General features: G+C 38.7%; 1 protein-coding gene across 1 annotated transcript; it reads right to left on the bottom strand.

The window, feature by feature from the left end:
• Positions 1-13,001: 13,001 nt before the first annotated feature.
• LOC149373237 (uncharacterized) lies at positions 13,002-18,308 on the bottom strand. Its single transcript, XM_089597629.1, has 4 exons — positions 18,206-18,308; positions 14,815-18,094; positions 13,535-14,757; positions 13,002-13,471 (listed from the first exon to the last, which is right to left on the bottom strand). Exons 1-4 carry the CDS (start codon positions 18,306-18,308, stop codon positions 13,002-13,004), a joined length of 5,076 nt encoding a protein of 1,691 aa, XP_089453755.1.
• Positions 18,309-19,375: the final 1,067 nt, after the last annotated feature.

Here is a 19,375-nt window from a genome sequence, read left to right as displayed (position 1 = left end):
ATTTGCCATCGTTGGAGCTGAGATACATAAGGTTGGTGAAAATCACCGACTAAGCCATTTTCATTTAGATCTGTCATATATCCTACATTTAAATTTCTAATTATCAAGAAACTGGTCTATAATGTTTAAACAGGTTAGTTATAAAATGTAATGGTATAAAAAAAAAACCCTATTTCAGCTTCTGTCAACTGACAAAAACAAAAAATTCAATCTGAACTCTGACTGTCTCTTCGAACAAACTAAAATTAAACTATACTGCTGCAGTTCCTGAGACGATGCTGTAAGTTTCTTGTTAGAACAACATCCAGTTATAGCTGAATTTTAGCTTTGAATAATTTTAATTATCAAGGTAGTAACCCTGGTTGATGCTTTAAGGTTAAAATCCTTATGCTTTCAAGAAAGCCGTCTCTAATACTTTGATTATTAGACATTTTCAACGATAATAGCCACACTACGAAGCACAAACCGAATCTGGTGAAGCATCAAAGTAACAACCAAAATCCTAGGAAGTCGGTCTACGTGGAATTTAGATATTTCGTCAAATTGGTTCGCGGCGTTTAGCTGCAGCGTTCAACAATGCTAAGTAGTTAAGTCACGCTGAGTAAAGAACACGTGTTTACGATGATTTTTTCTCACTTGTTACTAAACACTGTCAAACGCTGTGAAGCACCATAAAATGCCGTTAAACGTTTATAAGTACAGTCGCGTTTTTAATGAAAAATTCAAACGGCCCGTAACAAAATTCTGCGCAAAATCGTACAAGATATTCTACACGATATCTTATATAGTATATCGTGTAAGACTGCTTGCACGATAGTCTACATGATATCCTACACGATATTAAACAAGATTTTCGGCAAAAAAAAAATAAATAAGAAAGTATAAATTGTAACTCATGTAATTTAAAATTTTTTCTGCTCAAAAGCTGTTAGAAAAGCTAATATAAGTAGTAAAAAAAAAAAAAAAACATCGCTTTAATCTAGTTAGCCGAATAACTCGTAATCGAGTGTCTTACCCACTTGGCCAGAGTGAATTAGACACTGGATTAATAATTTACGTCCTTATGAGGTACACATCTAAAACTTATATTTATAATTTCATCATTTCGTGAATAATATTTACCACCTTGGTTACCTAATTGATAATTAACATCTTATAAATGTACATTTTATATTGATTCGTGTCTCTTAACACGTTTGTCAACAATAAATCTAGTCATTGATTTTACAACTACTTTTCGTTCACGGATTTTACTTATACTTTACATATACTTTTCATTTCACGGGAAAATTAGTCCATATTCAAAAGGGTGCTGACGGAAAAAAATAATGTAAGAAAACTTAACAATACCGTAACTTTCTGTGATGTAATGTAAGGTTTGGTTAGATTTGGATCCTGTACATTTCTCCCAAACAAAAAATCTCCCACCAATGAGGAGCCAGCGTTTAGAATATCTCCCACCAATTAGAGTGAGGTGTGAAAACCCACGAAATTTCAGGAGAGTCTAATTTGTCGGTAACGTAGGCCTTTATTGATAAAAGGATTTCTTTTAAATGTATTTATGGATAAATTTTTAATGGTAGATAACAGAATAACGTAAATCCAGTAAAAATTGAGAAACGATTGTATCAACAATGCAAAAATTATTAAAATTCATTGATTGACATTTCTAATGATAATATACATTGCCACGTTTCAAGTCAACAAACGAAAAAGTGAACAAATTTCTTTCGTTTTATGATGCATAAAAAAATTCACTCTATAATTTTATTTACATCATTCTTCCTTACCAGAAAGTATTTAATAAAATTTTACGTAAATTACCTTTAACTTGACAAACAGTACGGAAAGCACGCACAACTTTAGTTCTGCATTCACAAAAATTTTGGTGGCATCTTTAAGATTCTCTCGTAGAATATTCCCAATTTCAGTGTACTTTATATTGCCTGAATTCCAGGCTAGTCCATGATAGTTACGTTTAAGATATGAATTTTGATCTTTATATTTCTGTGATAATTTACGCCAAGCAAAGGGTGCTTTAAGAAAATACATTTGTACTTCAGCATCGTTCGGATGGAGTGGTAGAATAGCTAATTCTTTAAGCACGTAATCATTGACAGGCTTTTTAAAGCCTTGGATGTCTACGATATATTCCATTTTATCTTTTTTTCTACATAAACACCTTAAATTATTGTTTGAATCGTTCGTAATTTTCACATTTAGGAAATGATGATTTTTAAGTTGAGAACTTTTCTGTTAAATTTTTCAGCCAAGATTTTTTATTTCTGTCATCATCATTATCCTTGGTTGAAAGTTTTTGATATTTAACATCAGTACTGAATTTGCTAATAGTTGGCTTATGAGACATGTTGATCAATAAATATCTTTTTTAGCAAGTTGATTTTTTTTATTTTAAAGGATTTTACAACATTTAAGATCTTTTGATTTTTGCCTAACTTCTTTTTCTTTCCATTCCTCAGCTTGTCTCTTCTCAAATTTTTTCCACTCTTCTTGCCTTCGCCTATTCTCTTCTTTTTCTCTAGTCCAACTGCTCTGACCTTTTTCCATGGCGGTTAACAGATTAATGAAGTTTGTAGTGTCATGCATCGGGTTTTATAGCCTCACATAAGTTTTGTGACATCCCCACTCATGGGACTGTACTGAACGATATGACATGTCAAATTAAGCAGTATGTAAGCTGATGTATTATTAGGAAAATTGTCGTGAGATTCGAATTCTAATCGCACATCTACAGGAGCATTCTTTAACGACTCATTTTGTTTAGAACAGTCAAGGACAATCAAAGATACAGCATGTTGAAATTGATATTTGCTTAACAAAGGTGCACGATCTTTACCATAATATGAATTATGAAAGTTTGCATACATGTCATATAACAATGCAAAATAATTGTTTGTTATATTGATATTGAAATCCCCATAAGGATAATATTGTGAATTTCAATACAGTTTTACATCTCTTATATTACAATGATCAAACTGGCTAGCATCCATACCTCTCTGATTTTTACGATTTGTCTGAAAGGCTAGTATAACATAGCGCGGCTTTTCCAACTGATTGGACGTCTTGACCGCCCATATATGTTTCAATGTAGTAGGTAAAAGTGGATATTCATAAAGTTCCCAAGTTCGATAGCTCATAAGATACAAATTTATTTTTTTGCAAATAATTAAGTAGACGAATTTTGTGTGCATCTGACATTACAACGTAAGGCATGAGCCATTCTGGTTTTCACATTAATATCTTGAAGTCTTTCCAAATTGCCACTCCATTAGGTTCTGCAGCAGGAATTTAACTTTGTAAAACTGCATTCAAATCATTTCTAGATCTTGTGAGCATAAGTTCATGCTTTACATTAACAACTATTTTACGATAATCTTCAGCAAAACCAAAAATCATACTAAGAGGAATCAAAAGATCAAAGTAGCCATTATTATTTGTTAAATTATGTTCATTTGAAGCACCAAGCCAACCAGCATTTTCAGTTAATACGTCTTGATCAGGATTGAGCGTTAGCTAGTTTTTAATGATAGTTGTCGAACCTACATTTTTACACTTATCTATCTCTATAGCGTTAATCTCATATCTTATTTCTTCAAATAGATGAAGGATGGCATTGTTTACTAATTTAATATTTGCAGCAGTCGTAGTACCATCTGCTTTGACTACCCTTCCATGAATATGTAAGGAACTGCGGGATGGTAGCAGGCATAGGTCTTAATGTTGAATTGATATACGAATTTCATCACTATTATTATATGTTGATGATGCATATGGTTGATGAGTATGAATTTCATAGTGTGCGATAGACTTATCAAACGCAATGGGGGACCGAATGCTTAAAATGTCATCCATCTTTAAGGTAACAATTTAAACGTTAGTTTACACCTTTTGTTTTTAAGCCAAGACTTTTAAGTAACTGTATGTTTTGATTGGTCAATTTTTTAAGATTCAGTTGTCCTTTCTGACGTCTCGACGATTTAAAAGCTTGCCATTAACTGAGCGCAGAAGTACATGTCAAGCTGTTTATATACTTTTTGTGATTATAAATGATACCCATTACGATGAAGGTTTAATGTGTAATCTTATCGTGATTACTTCTTCACGAAAATTGATTAAATTACCATCTTGATCAACTACGCGTAGTTGTAATTGATCTATGACTCGTCCAATGACAGGTAAGTAGATTATTTGTGATGGAACCTCAATAACTTTATATCCTGGTGGTACCGCAGGAAAAAATTCATGAATTGTATGAACTTTTTTTCCGTTTATATAAGCTCCACTAGTGATGCTGCACTTAACTCGTAATGCGTTAATCTTGAGAATGGATACAGGTAAATCGGAGTCATGAGTTAAGTTATCTTGTAGTAATCGTTCAGTAAAACCTAGTAGTTGCCCTATAAAATCTTTTGATCTAAAATCAATAGTATGACTACACCTAACGACACTACGAAGCGTATTATTATTTGGCTTGATACTGATACTTATATCTTTCGGTTGTAACACATTAATTGAAAATGACTGAATATCTTCAATTTCATAACTGATAGTTGGAATAACTACCACTTGATCATCCACGTAAAATTTATTGTTATTTACGTCAATATTAGGAATTGAATTGAACGTTAGGAGTTCTACAAAACCAAGAACATAGTTGTGTTTTGGTGATAATTCAATAGGTGGAAAATATTGCGCCTCTAGGATAGAAGAAGTACCAGACAGAATAAGTGTTAATGTTTCTTCCATGACCGTCAATGTAAAACTGAGATTTTTTTTACTATTTTAAGTGCTTGTATGTGTTTTGACAAAAACTTTAAGCACAAATGACCGCAGTTGTAAGAGTTAAATTTTTTATATCGTTTGTGATTATACTGAACTGTATCAACACCCCAATACAACAATAAATCAATAGGTGGCTGCAAATTTCCAAAACTGTCATAATAATCAACATTCTGGCCATATTTTCGATACGCTACCCAGTGAGTTCCAGGTCCGTTCTTGTCGTCAAGATTTACCATAGCAGTTTCACGATACCATGGCCCATCGCTGGGTAAGTCATTTCGCATACATACTCCATGAAAAAAAGAAATTTTTAATCTCTTAGAGAATTTTATTAAATCTACATTTGTTAAAGCTCTTAAAGGTAATTTTACTTTTTTTTTTTTTTTTTTTTTTTTTTTTTTTTTTTTTTTTTTTCAGACCATTACCAAATGGTTTTAAATATACTCCCAATCCAGTTTTATGAGGCTTTAGATAGAGATCTTTTCCTAACGCAATAGCTTCCATAGTTTTATTATGTCTTTGATTTTCTTCTAGTTTTTTTTTTGCAGACTTAGCCGCGTTAACGCTCTTCATAATTCCTGCAATACCATTTGTCAAAGCGCCAGTTGCACTCAAGCCAGCAAATAAAGGAATCAGAGGTAGAGCTTCACCAATTCGAGCAGGAACGCGTAAAATACGAGGAATTTTAATACTTGTTTTACCACCACACATTTTGCGAGCACCTTTTAAAGCACTACTGATTACTTTACAAGCATTTTTGTTCTTAGTATTCATTTGATGCGAGGCAGCCTTAATATAGTAGTTTTTAGTTTCTTTTTTATACTGCATTTCTTTTTTGAACCTCTTTTCTTTTTCTTTTTCTGTTCCAACCCATACCTAATTTACTCTTAAGCTTCATTGCACCTGTTACCAGAACAGCAGCTGTTTTTTCACCAATACTCGAATCTGAAGCCTTAACTCTTTGCCAAGCTCGCTCAGCTAAAATTTTATCTGCTTTGTTTCTAGTCTGAAGATCGTATCGATTTTTCGGATAAGCTATATCATGCTCTTTGCATGCCGCATTCAGAGGATTTACTCCAAGATCACCTCTAGCGAGGCGTTCCGTAAGTTTAGTACCTGGACCACAGTACTGATAACCTGGTAAATGAATTTCTACAGGTAAAGAATTTATGATTTTATTTACAAGATCATATCCTCGCTTACAATGTATGATCATTTCACTTTGAAGGTTGGGTTGTGACTAAGTATTGCGAAAAAAATATGTATACTTATACTCATCAGATCAGTTGCAATGTAGCCATAGTATAATATAAAAATGTAAGAGTATAAAGGGCAGTATCATTTTATTTCACAGTTCAGTTGTAACTATTACGTTATACAGCACAGACATGAAATTTAAAGAACAGTCTGTAACATTGCAAGTTCCAAATTTTGATGCTATTGTAAAACAAGAAAAGCGTGTAAATCGACATGGGGAGCTCTTTCCAGATAGTATTCGTGCTGTATTTTGTGGTCCATCCAACTGTGGTGAAACTAATAGCTTATTAGCATTAATAGTACATCATAACGGACTGAAATTCGAAACGATATACGTATATTCAAAGTCATTGAATCAACCCAAATACAAATGTTTAAAAGAGCTATTAGAACCTATAGATGGTGTGAAGTACTTACCTTTCAGTGAACGCGAAGCAGTAGTCTCACCAGATGATGCCTTACCAAATTCTATTATTATTTTCGATGATATAGCTTGTGAAAAACAAGATAATGTGAAAGCCTTTTTCTGCATGGGAAGACATAAAAATGTAGACTGTTTCTATCTTTGTCAGTCATATGCTCAAGTACCAAAACATCTTGTGAGAGACAACGTAAATTTTTTGGCTTTATTTCGTCAGGATGAAGTTAGTTTGAGACATGTGTATGATGATCATGCTAATTCAGTTATGCCATATACTAAATTTAAAGAGTTATGTTCTAGCTGTTGGAATGATGATCGGTATGGATTTGTTGTTATAAACAAGGATGTACAGATAAAAAATGGTCGATATAGAAAAGGTTTTGACGATTTTGCTTTAAATATAAGAGATACATAGCAAAAATTTGTAGTCCAACGAAAGCCATTAAAGCATCAACATGTATGAAGGAGAAAAAGACGTACTTAATCAATTAGTAAAGGCAAGAGAGGCCGTGAAAAAAAAGTACAGACAGTTAAAGTTTGGAAAAGATGAAGTTGAAAAAGTCCTAAGCGAAACTTTTAAACCAATAACAGATCCTTTACAGGAAATTGTTACTACAACCAAGAAAAATGAAAGAAATTTATCTGTAATCTATAACTACTTAAATAACGATAAAAATGAAGATGTTACGAAAGCAAAAACTAAAGAACCACCCAATGATAATAATAGCACGGTGTTCGAGTCTGCTGCCAGTGAAAGTGATGATAATATGAATGAAGATACTGATGAAATGAATAAAACTATTCAATATATGTCTAATAATGTTGAAATCAATGAAAACTAATCGAGGAACTCAAATTTGCAAATGCTTGATAATGATCAAAAAAAGTTATTGGATTTGATGTATGGGGTACGAAAAGAAAAAAGAACATATAAACTTGGGAATTTACCAATTTATTTTGATAATAATAAAATTACAATGGACAAACTTAAATTTCCAATGACTGACGGATTAATGGAGCTACTCATAAAAAAACACCCGAATACAAATCTTACAACGGAAGTGTTGGTATGTACGACTTTTCAATAGGCAGTATATATAGTGTGTAAGACAGTGCCACAGGCAAGGTGATACTCGCGGACCCTATAGTCAGTACAGTGTAAGCCACCGTGCCTTCTACACCTCTCGTCGGCTCTAGCTTTATTATCTTTGTCCGTTTTGTCAGTAATAAGTCTGTAAACTGTATCAAGTCAGTTGTATTTTACGTCGGTCGGCAGTCAAATTAAATAAACTTTTTGTCTTAATTTAAAATACTCGTTTTTGTTTCGCACACCCCCTTTACTCACACCTCTTTAGGTTACGGGACCCAGACTCGCATCACCGTGCGTGATCTCTTCTTTATTTTTTTGTGTGGGTGAGTGTGACAAAAGGGAGGATGGCGGAAAGGGCTGAGACAGCAAAGGATGGACAAGAGAGTCCGATCGAGGAAGCGGCCGAGAGCGTGACCCCTGGTGACTAGGTCGAGCCCGTTGTCGACCAGGCGTTGTCGACTCCGGTCGAGGATAGGGGAGCAACTTTGGACGCCGGAACCGAGATCAGCGACGAGCAAACTATCGATGCTCTGTCGATAATATGTCGGGGAATTTCATCCCAAGTCAAGTCAGAGGGGCAACAACAAGCTGCCATCTTGTTGGTGGATAAAAGGGGAATAATGGCATGTGTCGGGCAAAGGAATATTCCCGCCAAAGATTACCTGATCGGTGACGATTATAAATACATCGTTGAATTTCTTTGTAAAAAGGGAGGCAAAGTGACGTTGCCAGAAAATCTATTCAGGGAAGACGGGGAAAGCGAGGAACCTGCTCGTGATAAATCCGGGTTATTTGAAAAGTCGGTCGATGTGTTTAAAATGTCAGATGAGAATAAGTCCGAAATGTCAGAAGTCCGAAACTTTGATGAGATATATGTAGACAGTGAAAATCTTTGGCAGAAATTAGGTGGAAATGAGTCTGTACACGAAGCAGCCCCCTCTTCCTCGTTGCGCACACCGGAAAATACCCAACTTAAAGTAAAGAAAGTGCAAACTATTGAAAACAAACATAAATGGATAAATGTCAGCAAAACGAAGTTGCATATAGCAGATAAACAGAAAAATTAAAATTTTTCAGAAAACGTCATGCTGGCCAGGTTTGACTCGATGATGGCCGCAATTAGTCAGATGATCGAAAGGCAGGAGAAAGCAAACGAGGAGGCAAGGAAGGCAGAGGAAAAAAGGCAGGAGGCTGAGAGAACAAGGGAGGAGATAATTTGGTCATGCGCAATTTTGACCAGAGATTGTCCCGGTTGGGCGAGCGGGTGAACAGGGTCGAGTCATCCGAGGCCCAATCGTCAACCGGGGCACCCCTGCAGTCATCAACTCCTTGCAACGACAGAACACGGGTGAGTCTGCAAGACAAATTGAAAACGTTCTTGAATGACACAAAAAATGAAAATTTGTCAACAGGCAGCGCAGAACTTCTCGTGACAACCATCAGTCAAATACATAAATTCGGCCATGATACTCAACACATACACAATTTTCATCTGTCTAAAGATATGAAGTTCGAAGTTTTCCTCGATAAATTTAAGTCTGAAGTCCGGTCTAAAGGATTACTATATGTCATTGATTCTTCCATTAAAAATACGGAATTTATTAACGAAGACATGATCAAAGAAGACAAATTAAAAGTCAAAGATATTTTATTAAGTAGAGTAACGGAAAAATATCATTTAAGAACTTTTCGTCTGCAAGATTCGGTTGTAATATTAGAAAGTCTGAAAGAACTTAAGAAGGGGGAGACGCCCCTTACAACGGCCGCGATTCGTAAAAAATTGCATGAAATTAAATTTTACAAAGGGAAAGAATCGGTTGCCGCATTCAAAGAAAAATTTGAGGAACTGGTCAGAAATTATGAGACTATAAGTACGTCTGGTCCCTTTTCTGAAGAAGAAAAGCGAGATGCCTCTAATACTGCCGTAATCGGAGCGGTACCTAGCGTGCAGGTGACAGACTTCACGCTTAAAATGCAAAGCAGAGATGGAAAGGGTATGACATATGAAAACCTCATGTCGTACATGTTAAATGTCGAGTCAGAAGGCCTAGCAGAAGCCTCTGGAGGTCGCCCCACGAGGGCAGCTTTGACTGCCTCTTGGCCCCAGGACCGCCTCCGCTGCTTTAACTGTGATGACTGGGACCATATGGCTGACAAGTGTCCAAAGGCAGGTACCGGACTCAGGAAGTGTTACACGTGTGGCACTTTCGTGCATGACATCACAGTTCACAAGAGATGCAGCCCGAGATGTGGTGAGCAAAATAAGTCTGATTCATGGGATTTTAAAAGGCAGGGCCGTGGAAGTCGAGGGAATCGAGGTGGCTGCGGCGGTGGCCATGGCAGTGGCCGAGGCCTCTCCAATTCCCGAAACTTTGGGCAGAAAAGGGACTCTAGCAACGTCAGGGACGAAAAAGATCCCAAAAGGCAGAAAGTTTCTGACCAGGGCCGGGAGACAAAGGGAAAACGAGATGCTTCAGGGTCAAATAAAGGTGAGTCTCTGACGTTAATCGAGCCCCCCAATACTCTGTTTTCAAACTTTGTAGGTTGGGTAAATAATTCAGAATCGGATGGAGAAAATAAGATTAAATTTGTCGCTGATTCGGGAGCGACTGATCACTTTGCAAAGTCAAAAAAATTATTTACAAATATTGACAGAAACAAAATTGGTAAAAGAAAATGTGGAAACTCAGACTCATCCGCAGACTTGAAAACGGAGGGAGTGGGAAATTTGCTGCTTAAAAATTGCAATAACGACGTTAAGTTGGAGGGAGTGGTGTGTGCTCGCGACTTGATCGGGAATTTATTGTCGCTGCGGAAATTTGCTGATATGGGCTTGTCGATCTATTTAGATGACAAGGAGATTAGTATTTTCGATCCTAATACTGGAAATGTATGGATATCGGGAATATATGAAAAACCCTATTGGATGGTTGAATTTGTTAAGTTGGACAACAAAGAATGAAAGTCTTGACGGCTGAGTCAAAAGCACACACTATTCCTGAAAATTCAACCGCAGATATAAAATTAAATAATAAGTCGGAAAATTCAGTGAGCTTGGTCGGTAAGTTAAATAATGACAGTTTTGAAGATGTATTTTTAATAAACGACAGAAAATTTCATGAAGTCGGAAAAGTCCTGAACGAAGAAATAAAAGACATACAAAGTCCGTTTAGCGAAAATTATAAAAAATTTAAAGATAACAACGGGGCCATGCTGTGGCATGTCAGACTGGGCCATGCTTCGTTAGGGTATCTAAGGGAACTGCAGAAAAACTATCCGGAAGTAAAAAGTCTGAAAGAAGCCGTATTTGATGATGTGATTAAGACTTGTGATGTGTGTTTAAGAACAAAATCCCAAAAACTGCCTTTCCCTTCGGTACGCGAACGAGGATCCCAACCTCTGCAAATAATTCATTCAGATACAATGGGAATTATTAGTTTACCCTCTTACCCAAAAAGATACAGATTTATTTCGGTATTTATTGATGATTATTCCAAATTTGCAATTGCTTACCCGATGAAAAACAAAAGTTATACGAGTGAATGTTTAGATAATTTTGTTAAAGGCTATAGAAATCTTCTCGGGTTTGAAGCTAAAGTGTGTTATCTAAGGTCTGATCAGGGTACCGAGTACACGAGAGGCTCCGTGCGAAAAATATTAAATGACCTTGGAGCTGAACTCCAACTGAGTTGTCCGGATACCCCTGAACATAATGGTACATCAGAAAGGCTGAACAAAACAATTCAAATGAATGTCTGAGCTCTGATATGTGATTCGGGACTCCCGGAAAACACGTAGGACTTGGCACTAAACGCACCTGTATTTACGTACAATCGTACTCCGCATCGCTCAAATAACATGGAAATCCCTTTAATGAAGCTGGCTCCAAATAAAAGGACAGACCTAAGTCAGATGAAAAGATTCGGCTGCATCTTGTATTTGAGAGTTCAGAGAAACACTGAAATTAAATTCCATGCAAAAGGGAAACGAGCAGTTATGGTAGGATACACGCCGACAGGGTATCGTCTGCTTTGTCTGGACGAAGGAAAGTTTTATGAAAGTCGGGACGTCAGATTTAACGAGCGTTTTGTGTATGAAGACGTTTTTGGTAAAAACTCAATTAAAAACTGGGAAAATGTGACTGTAGATATTAAACTAGACGAGTGGTTTTTAAAATTTGAAAAGGAAAGAGAAGAGACAGTGTCATCGGAGGAAGCGCCCCTGGTGGTACAACGGATAAGAGGAAGGCCGAAAAGACTGATAGAAACAATGGAGGCCAATTTGGTCCAAGAAAGTTGTGTAAAAGACGTCAACTTTGCGGGCTTAGCTCTCGGGGAAGAAGTAACAAAAGACCTAATTTTTAAGAATGGTGATACTGAAACGTCAGGAGATAATACCGTTTATACGGAAGATCTCGTTTACCACTCTTTGCTGGCAGAAATAAATAAAGATCCAGCTTCATATAACGAAGCAATGAAGGCTGTGGATAAAGAAGGCTGGAATCAAGCCATCCAAGAAGAGCTTGACTCAATGGCAAAGAATCAAGTCTGAAAGTTGGTAAACAGACCTGCAGGACTGGTAAATGGTATCCGTCCGAATATCATCGATTCCCGATGGGTTCTTAAGAAAAAGGTTGATGCTTAAGGATGTGAGAAACACAAAGCACGGCTGGTAATACGGGGTTTTAAAGATAAAAATGAGTATGATTGTTTGGGATTGAATGTCTTGGAGAGGTAGGCCACTAGGTACTAGTGGGCAGTGCACAAAGGAAATCTTGATGTGTGTATAAACTTATAAAACGTATTTATTTAATCAGGTCAATATTGAGCACACTACTTTACAAAGAACGTGAAGAGGGGCATTAAACACTTTAGGTATCTTCCTCATATTGAAAATCACACACACAAACACACTGTCGTCGACAAGATGCACGCGCATTTTCATTTCACGAACGTGCTAACAGCTCAACGGGTCTGCGCGAAAAGAATCAGCGAGCTCATCTCGTGCGAACAAAGCGTCAAAGTACAGACGCAGGAGAGAGAGAGAAAAAAGGACGCTATCAACCGCCGCGAGCAGACAAACAAAAACGCACGCACACATGCATAAAATGAGCATCAGCGCAGACTACTCGATCTATAGGTATACCCTTTCCTTACACCCGATCCCCAACATACCGACAGTAGTTAGAGGCGCATGCTGCCATCTGTAGGCTGGCATGAACACGTAGTACATACACACACTTTGAAACAAGCCGCCCGCCTTGAAATATTGGATTTCAACAAATGTTTTTGATCGCGAGTTAGCCTAAGTAGTGTGCTTGAAATTTTCTTAAATCTACGCTCTTTGGCAAACATTGAAACAATTTTAATTATAGTTACATTGAAATCAACGGTAGAGCAATTGGAACATTTTTACTTTGCGCTTACCTTATTCTAATGTCGTAGTTACATTTGGATCATCGAGATCGATTGGAAGCAAAGCAATTTCTGTTATCGGAGGAGTATAATCAGACGTAGCAGTTTTTAGTTTAACGACGCGCACATGGCCATCAGGGCCTGGATAGCATTCAATTACTCGCGCTAGATTCCATTTGGCCGGAGGCAAGTTAGGCTTCCTGAGCAAGACCATATGCCCTACCTTTATCTTAATTTGGGGGAGACGCCATTTGGTGCGATGTTGTAAGGACTGGAGATAGTCTTGGGACCAATGTTTCCAAAAGGTTTCGACAAACTGTTGCTGGCGTTGCCATTGAGACAGTCGATTTTGGCTTATGTCAGTTAAGGAACACTGAGGTACCGCATTTAACGGACCACCTATTAAGAAGTGTCTGGGAGTAAGAGGGTGGAGATCATCTATGTTGTCGTTCAAAGGTTCGAGAGGTCTGGAGTTAAGAATCGCTTTGATTTAACACAAGATAGTAGTTAGACCTTCGTATGTAGGGGTTTGGTCTAGAAGTATACGTTTGAGATGATTTTTTACACTTTTGACCCCGGCTTCCCACAGCCCGCCAAAATGAGGAGCAGCAGGTGGGATAAACTGCCATGTTACGTTATCATGACTGAGAAGTGATTGAAAAAAAGAGCCAGAAGTGACTTTAAGAAACTCCTCTTTCAGAATTTGATCGGCTCCTTGAAAATTTGTGCCACGATCACTGTGCATAACCCGAGGAATGCCACGCCGTACGACGAAGCGTTTGTATGCAACAATGAACGCCGCAGAGGAATAATCTGATACAACTTCTAAATAAATAGCTTTAACGAATAAGCAAATGAACACTGCTATATAGCACGGATGAGATTTGTGACCTCGACCACCCGTCATGTGAACCTGAAGAGGACCTGCATAATCGACACCGCACTGAATAAACGCACGATCAGGAGGATTTACTCGAGATTTGGGCAAGTCTGACATCAATTGTATTGAAAGTTTAGCTTTAACTTTACTGCATATCAGGCAATTGTATAGAATCGATTTAATCAGTGGACGTGGGTTCACAATCCAGACAGTTTGACGGAGGGTACTTAGAGTCAATTTCATACCTCCATGCAGACAGCGAATATGCGTGGATCGAATCAAGGCAGATACCAGAGGATGTGCCAAAAGAATGATTGGATGTTGAGAGTCATATGGCAACTGAGACTGACTCAATCGTCCCCCAACACGGAGCAATCCGGTATTATTATCACAGAACGGATTTAATGAACAGACCTTGCTTTTAGAAGACACACACTGTCCACCTTTTACGTTATGAATTTCAGAGGCTAACGTTTCTTCTTGCACATGTCTAAATAACGCCACCTTTGCATTGAATAACTCTTGTGCGGTAAGATTTAACTCGATAGAAAAATTTTGATTGATAACTGACTGATTATGAGTCAATCTAGACTTCAAGTTTTTGATGTACCGTAGTAGATAAGCAGTAACTCGAACCGCCTTTTCCCATGAAGAGAATTTTGAGGCAATTCGTTCTAATGGCAATTCTTGATGCCGAGTTGCATGATGAGTCACAGCCTTTGCTTCACTATTTGCTTCCGTCGAAAGGTCACGAAAAGTGTTGGGCCAAGCATCAGAGGTTAGGCTAAGCCAATTAGGACCAGTCCACCACAAATCACATCCCACCAAAGTTGCAGCTTCGACTCCTCGTGAAGCTAGATCGGCTGGGTTGCTGTCAGTTGGTACATGCCTTCATTTATGATTAGGGAGCAGCTCGTGAACTTCTGCTACCCGATTCGAGACGAACAGTTTCCATGTAGAAGCATGTTTACTCAGCCAAGACAACGTGATGCTTGAGTCAGTCCAACATTGAACTGGGACGTCCTGGAAGATACGGACCTCTCTTAGAGCCTTGATAAGCTGAGCAAGCAACAGTGCAGCTTGGAGTCCCAAGCGATGGATGTTAAGCTGCTTAAGAGGCGCAACTTTGGTTTTTCCCATGATCAAGGAGACAGTTGTACGACCTTTTGAATCTACAGTTCGGAGATACACCACGGCACCATAGGCGTGATTTGATGCATCACAAAATCCATGAAGTTGCGAGCTTGAATTCATGGGGTCGTAGTGATTCCATCGAGGAAGACGAACTTGGGATAGGTCATTTAAAGAATGAAAATAACCTCGCCACTCGGAGGTTAGATCAGAGGGTAAATCATCATCCCAGTGATAATCTCCGAGCCAAAGCTTTTGCATCATGATCTTCCCCTTTATTATGACTGGGGAGATCCAACCTAACGGATCGAACAATTGCGAAAGAAAAGATAACGCTACCCGTTTAGATAACGAATTAGGAGTGCCGAGATGAACATCAAACCGAAAAGTATCCTGATCCGGATCCCATTGAATCCCTAGAACCTTGACGCCCGAGTCATCGTGTGATAGAGAATCCCACACAAGGCTATGATTTGTTGGATCAATGTCACTGATTAAATTAGGCTGGTTACTCGCCCATTTCCTTAACTCAAGTTGCGCGCGACTTAAGAGCTCAATTACCTTATCCCGAATTCGAAGTGCAGAAGAATCGTCATGAGCGTCAAAGAGCATATCATCAACGAACGTGTCACGACTAAGTACTGTTGACGCATCAGGAAATTCCGAGCCTTCATCCTGAACTAACTGTTTGATTACTCTAAGAGCGAGATAGGGAGCTGAACGAGTTCCGTATGTAACTGTATTTAATTGGTAGTCTTGTACCGGCTGATCCGTGTTTGAGCGCCACAGAATATGTTGAAAATGTCTATCACGAGAATCGACGAGAATCTGACGATACATTCTTGTTGTATCTGCTGTGAAGACTATAGGATATGAACGCCATTGTGAGATGACGACATAAAGATCTGATTGAAGCTTAGGTCCCTTTAGAGTATGATCATTTAATGAAGTACCATTAGAAGTCTTACAAGAAGCATTAAAAACTACTCTTAACTTTGTCGTCTGACTCTGATCTCGGAACACTGAGTGGTGAGGAAGATATACAATGGGAGTAATTTGTAAGTCATTTTGCTTTGCCACACTCATATGGCCTAACGATTCATACTCTTGCATAAATTCAGAGTACATTTGTTTGTGGACTGAATTTTTGTTCAGCTTGGACTCACTCCTGATAAGAAGACGCTCTGCGATATAACGAGACTCCCCTATTTGAATAGGGGGTTGTGAGCGAAAAGGAATACAAACAACGTACCTACCATCTCGATGTCGTGAGTGGATTTCAACGAAATCAGACTCGCAAAGCTCGTCCTCTGGAGACATAATCGATTTCAAGGGTACACTCTCGGATTCCCAAAACTGCCGAATAGAAGTATTCAAGTTTTCGAGCACCGCTGAGTGCATCACCTGCATAGTCTGCTTATGAAAATTGTTCGAGGGATTTGTCTTACCAAAGACCACCCAACCTAAAACAGTCTCTTGAGCAACCGGCTCATTTAATTTTCCTTTTTTAATATTATTAAATAAGATAGAACCATAAAAATCGACACCTATGAGAAAATGAATGTCGCTACCATCATTGGGATCGTCAGCGAGAGGGAGGTTAGTCAAGTGAGCATAATTTGAAAGAGATATACGTTTATCCGGTACATAAGCAGAAATTTTAGGAATGATCAGCGCTTGAGTTTTGAAGGCAGCAGTGCTTGTTTGATTACAAAGAGTCAGGTTCATGGCGCTACGTGAAGACCCTGTCGAGACACCACCCAGCTCCTCCAAACTCACAGTCACCTTAAGCCGTTTTGCACTGAGAAGTGATGCAGCCTTTTCTGAGACGAAGGAACACGTTGAACCTTGCTCGAGTAAAGTGCGAACTTGAATTTTCCGACCGGTGTCAGCAGTAAGCCACACCTTTGCAGTAGCAAGAAGAGTTTTACTAAACCTTAACGGCGGAAGAGAAAGCATAGAGGTTTGAACAAAGTTAGAAAAGACCTGGGTACCTGACTCTTGCTCATTCTGCCCCTTACCATCGACCGTGGAATCACGATGAAGCATTGTGTGGTGGTTTTTATTGCACTTTCTACACAATACTTTGCTCCCACATTCCTTATTTTTATGTCCTTTCGCTAGACAATTCGAACAGAGTTGGAGGGATCGCACATAGTCATAACGTTCAGTCACAGGCACTTCTTTGAATTTTGGACATTGATAAATTTTATGATCTTGACTACAAACATGGCATTGACCATTCGGTTCTGATACAAGATAAGAATTTGCAGCTAGTGTCTTTTGCTTATTGTTTTTGAATTTGGCCTGTGACTGCACGCTGCCTGGGCTTGATTGAGAGTTCATTGATTTGTTCGATGACTCAGATTGATTGAGAGATTCTAATACCCGCATTCTTTCAACTAAAAATTCATCAAATATATCATATGTAGGGTTGTCTGAGGTAGAAGCAATTCTCACCTCCCAATCTCGCTGAGTTTTCGAATCAAGCTTTTCGGTTAATAAATGAATGAGAATGGCGCTATAATGTTCTGTGGGACAACCTAAATTTTGAAGCGCGGATAAGTTACGTTTAACAACATTTCGTAAATTAAGGAGATTTAACGCAGATTCCTTTTTTAGAGGTTCGAATTTAAAGATTTCAGAAAGATGCGCATTTGTCGTGGCACGCTTATTTGAATAGCGATTCTCAAGCAAATCCCATGCATTATTAAAATTCCCATCCAAAAGTTGAACATTACATATCATTTCATTCGCTTCCCCCTTTACGCATGCTTTAAGATAATGCAATTTTTCAATATCCCTTAAAACTGAATTAGATTTCACCAGAGCTTCAAAAGAGTCTCGAAATGCAGCCCATTCCGTGAATTTACCAGAAAAATTAGGAATGCTCAGCTGCGGTAGTCGAACGTTGACATCTGCTGAAGGTGACCCTCTGTTGGCGATCTGATGGTGGTTGGCAGGAATCATCGGCTGGGCTGATGCAGCATGCCACCAGATAGCCAGCTGGTCCTTGATGTTGAGATATTCGACTTCGATGGATTCGAACTTGCGTTCCTTGAAATAACTTCTCTGCTGTTGATCAACTCGAGAAGCTAGTGCTTAAATTTCTTTGTTGAGAGCAGTGCATTCGTCCCAGCTTTTGCTAACATGTTCTGCTCGATTATGTAGAATCGGCACAATTCAATGGTCTGGATCCAGCATACGAGCGTAAGCGATCGCACGCTGTAACGTTGCTATAGCGACGTCTTGGTCTCTATATAAAGCTTCAAGCCGCACTTGCACTTTTTGGACTTCTTGTTCAGTCATTATGAATAAGACTCAAAACTCACGAATTTGCACACAACAACTTTCGCGTTTTCGAAAAGCACTAACTGAGCCAGTGAACGGACAATTGCCGCACACGCAATTGGAAATAGTCGATGTTAACAAAGCACAATGAAAAAAACTACGCACGCACGTGTTTTAATATGTATATATGTATACTGCTTTATCGATGAAAGTTCTCGAACTATCTTGCGATTTTATACACGGCGGCTGGACAAGATGGCGACGTGAAACAAAGGAATGTTCTGGAAGCGTTCACCTACAGCAAAAACGGACATCTATGGGTGTATACACTCCCGAGAGAGAGAGTGTGAGAGAGAAACGATGAGAAAGGCGAGTTATTTTGACTAACTCCGCCCTTTGACCTTGAATGCCTCAACGTCGGCAATGCACCGACCTCTGAGAAGACGAGACGACAATGTAGCTCCCTTTAACCACTGTCTCTGGGAGGCGGCTGACACTTGCTTACTCTGATACCTACAAGTTAGTCCTTGAAGCCTTATGCACTGCAATCCTGGCAGGATCGCCACTTGTTTGGGATTGAATGTCTTGGAGAGGTAGGCCACTAGGTACTAGTGGGCAGTGCACAAAGGAAATCTTGATGTGTGTATAAACTTATAAAACGTATTTATTTAATCAGGTCAATATTGAGCACACTACTTTACAAAGAACGTGAAGAGGGGCATTAAACACTTTAGGTATCTACCTCATATTGAGAATCACACACACAAACACACTGTCGTCGACAAGATGCACGTGCGTTTTCATTTCACGAACGTGCGAACAGCTCAACAGGTCTGAGCGAAGAGAATCAGCGAGCTCATCTCGTGCGAACAAAGCGTCAAAGTACAGACGCAGGAGAGAGAGAGAAAAAAGGACGCTATCAACCGCCGCGAGCAGACAAACAAAAACGCACGCACACATGCATAAAACGAGCATCAGCGCAGACTACTCGATCTATAGGTATATCCTTTCCTTACACCCGATCCCCAACATACCGACAGTAGTTAGAGGCGCATGCTGCCATCTGTAGTACATACACACACTTT

Source organism: Copidosoma floridanum, unplaced genomic scaffold (genome assembly GCF_036245765.1).
Source record: "Copidosoma floridanum isolate Cflo_tuat_1 unplaced genomic scaffold, Cflo_Japanese_pri ptg000034l, whole genome shotgun sequence".
Classification (NCBI taxonomy): Eukaryota; Metazoa; Arthropoda; class Insecta; order Hymenoptera; family Encyrtidae; genus Copidosoma; species Copidosoma floridanum.
The sequence above is the reverse complement of the archived record's forward strand: the minus strand, read 5'-3'. Positions and strand labels throughout refer to the sequence as shown.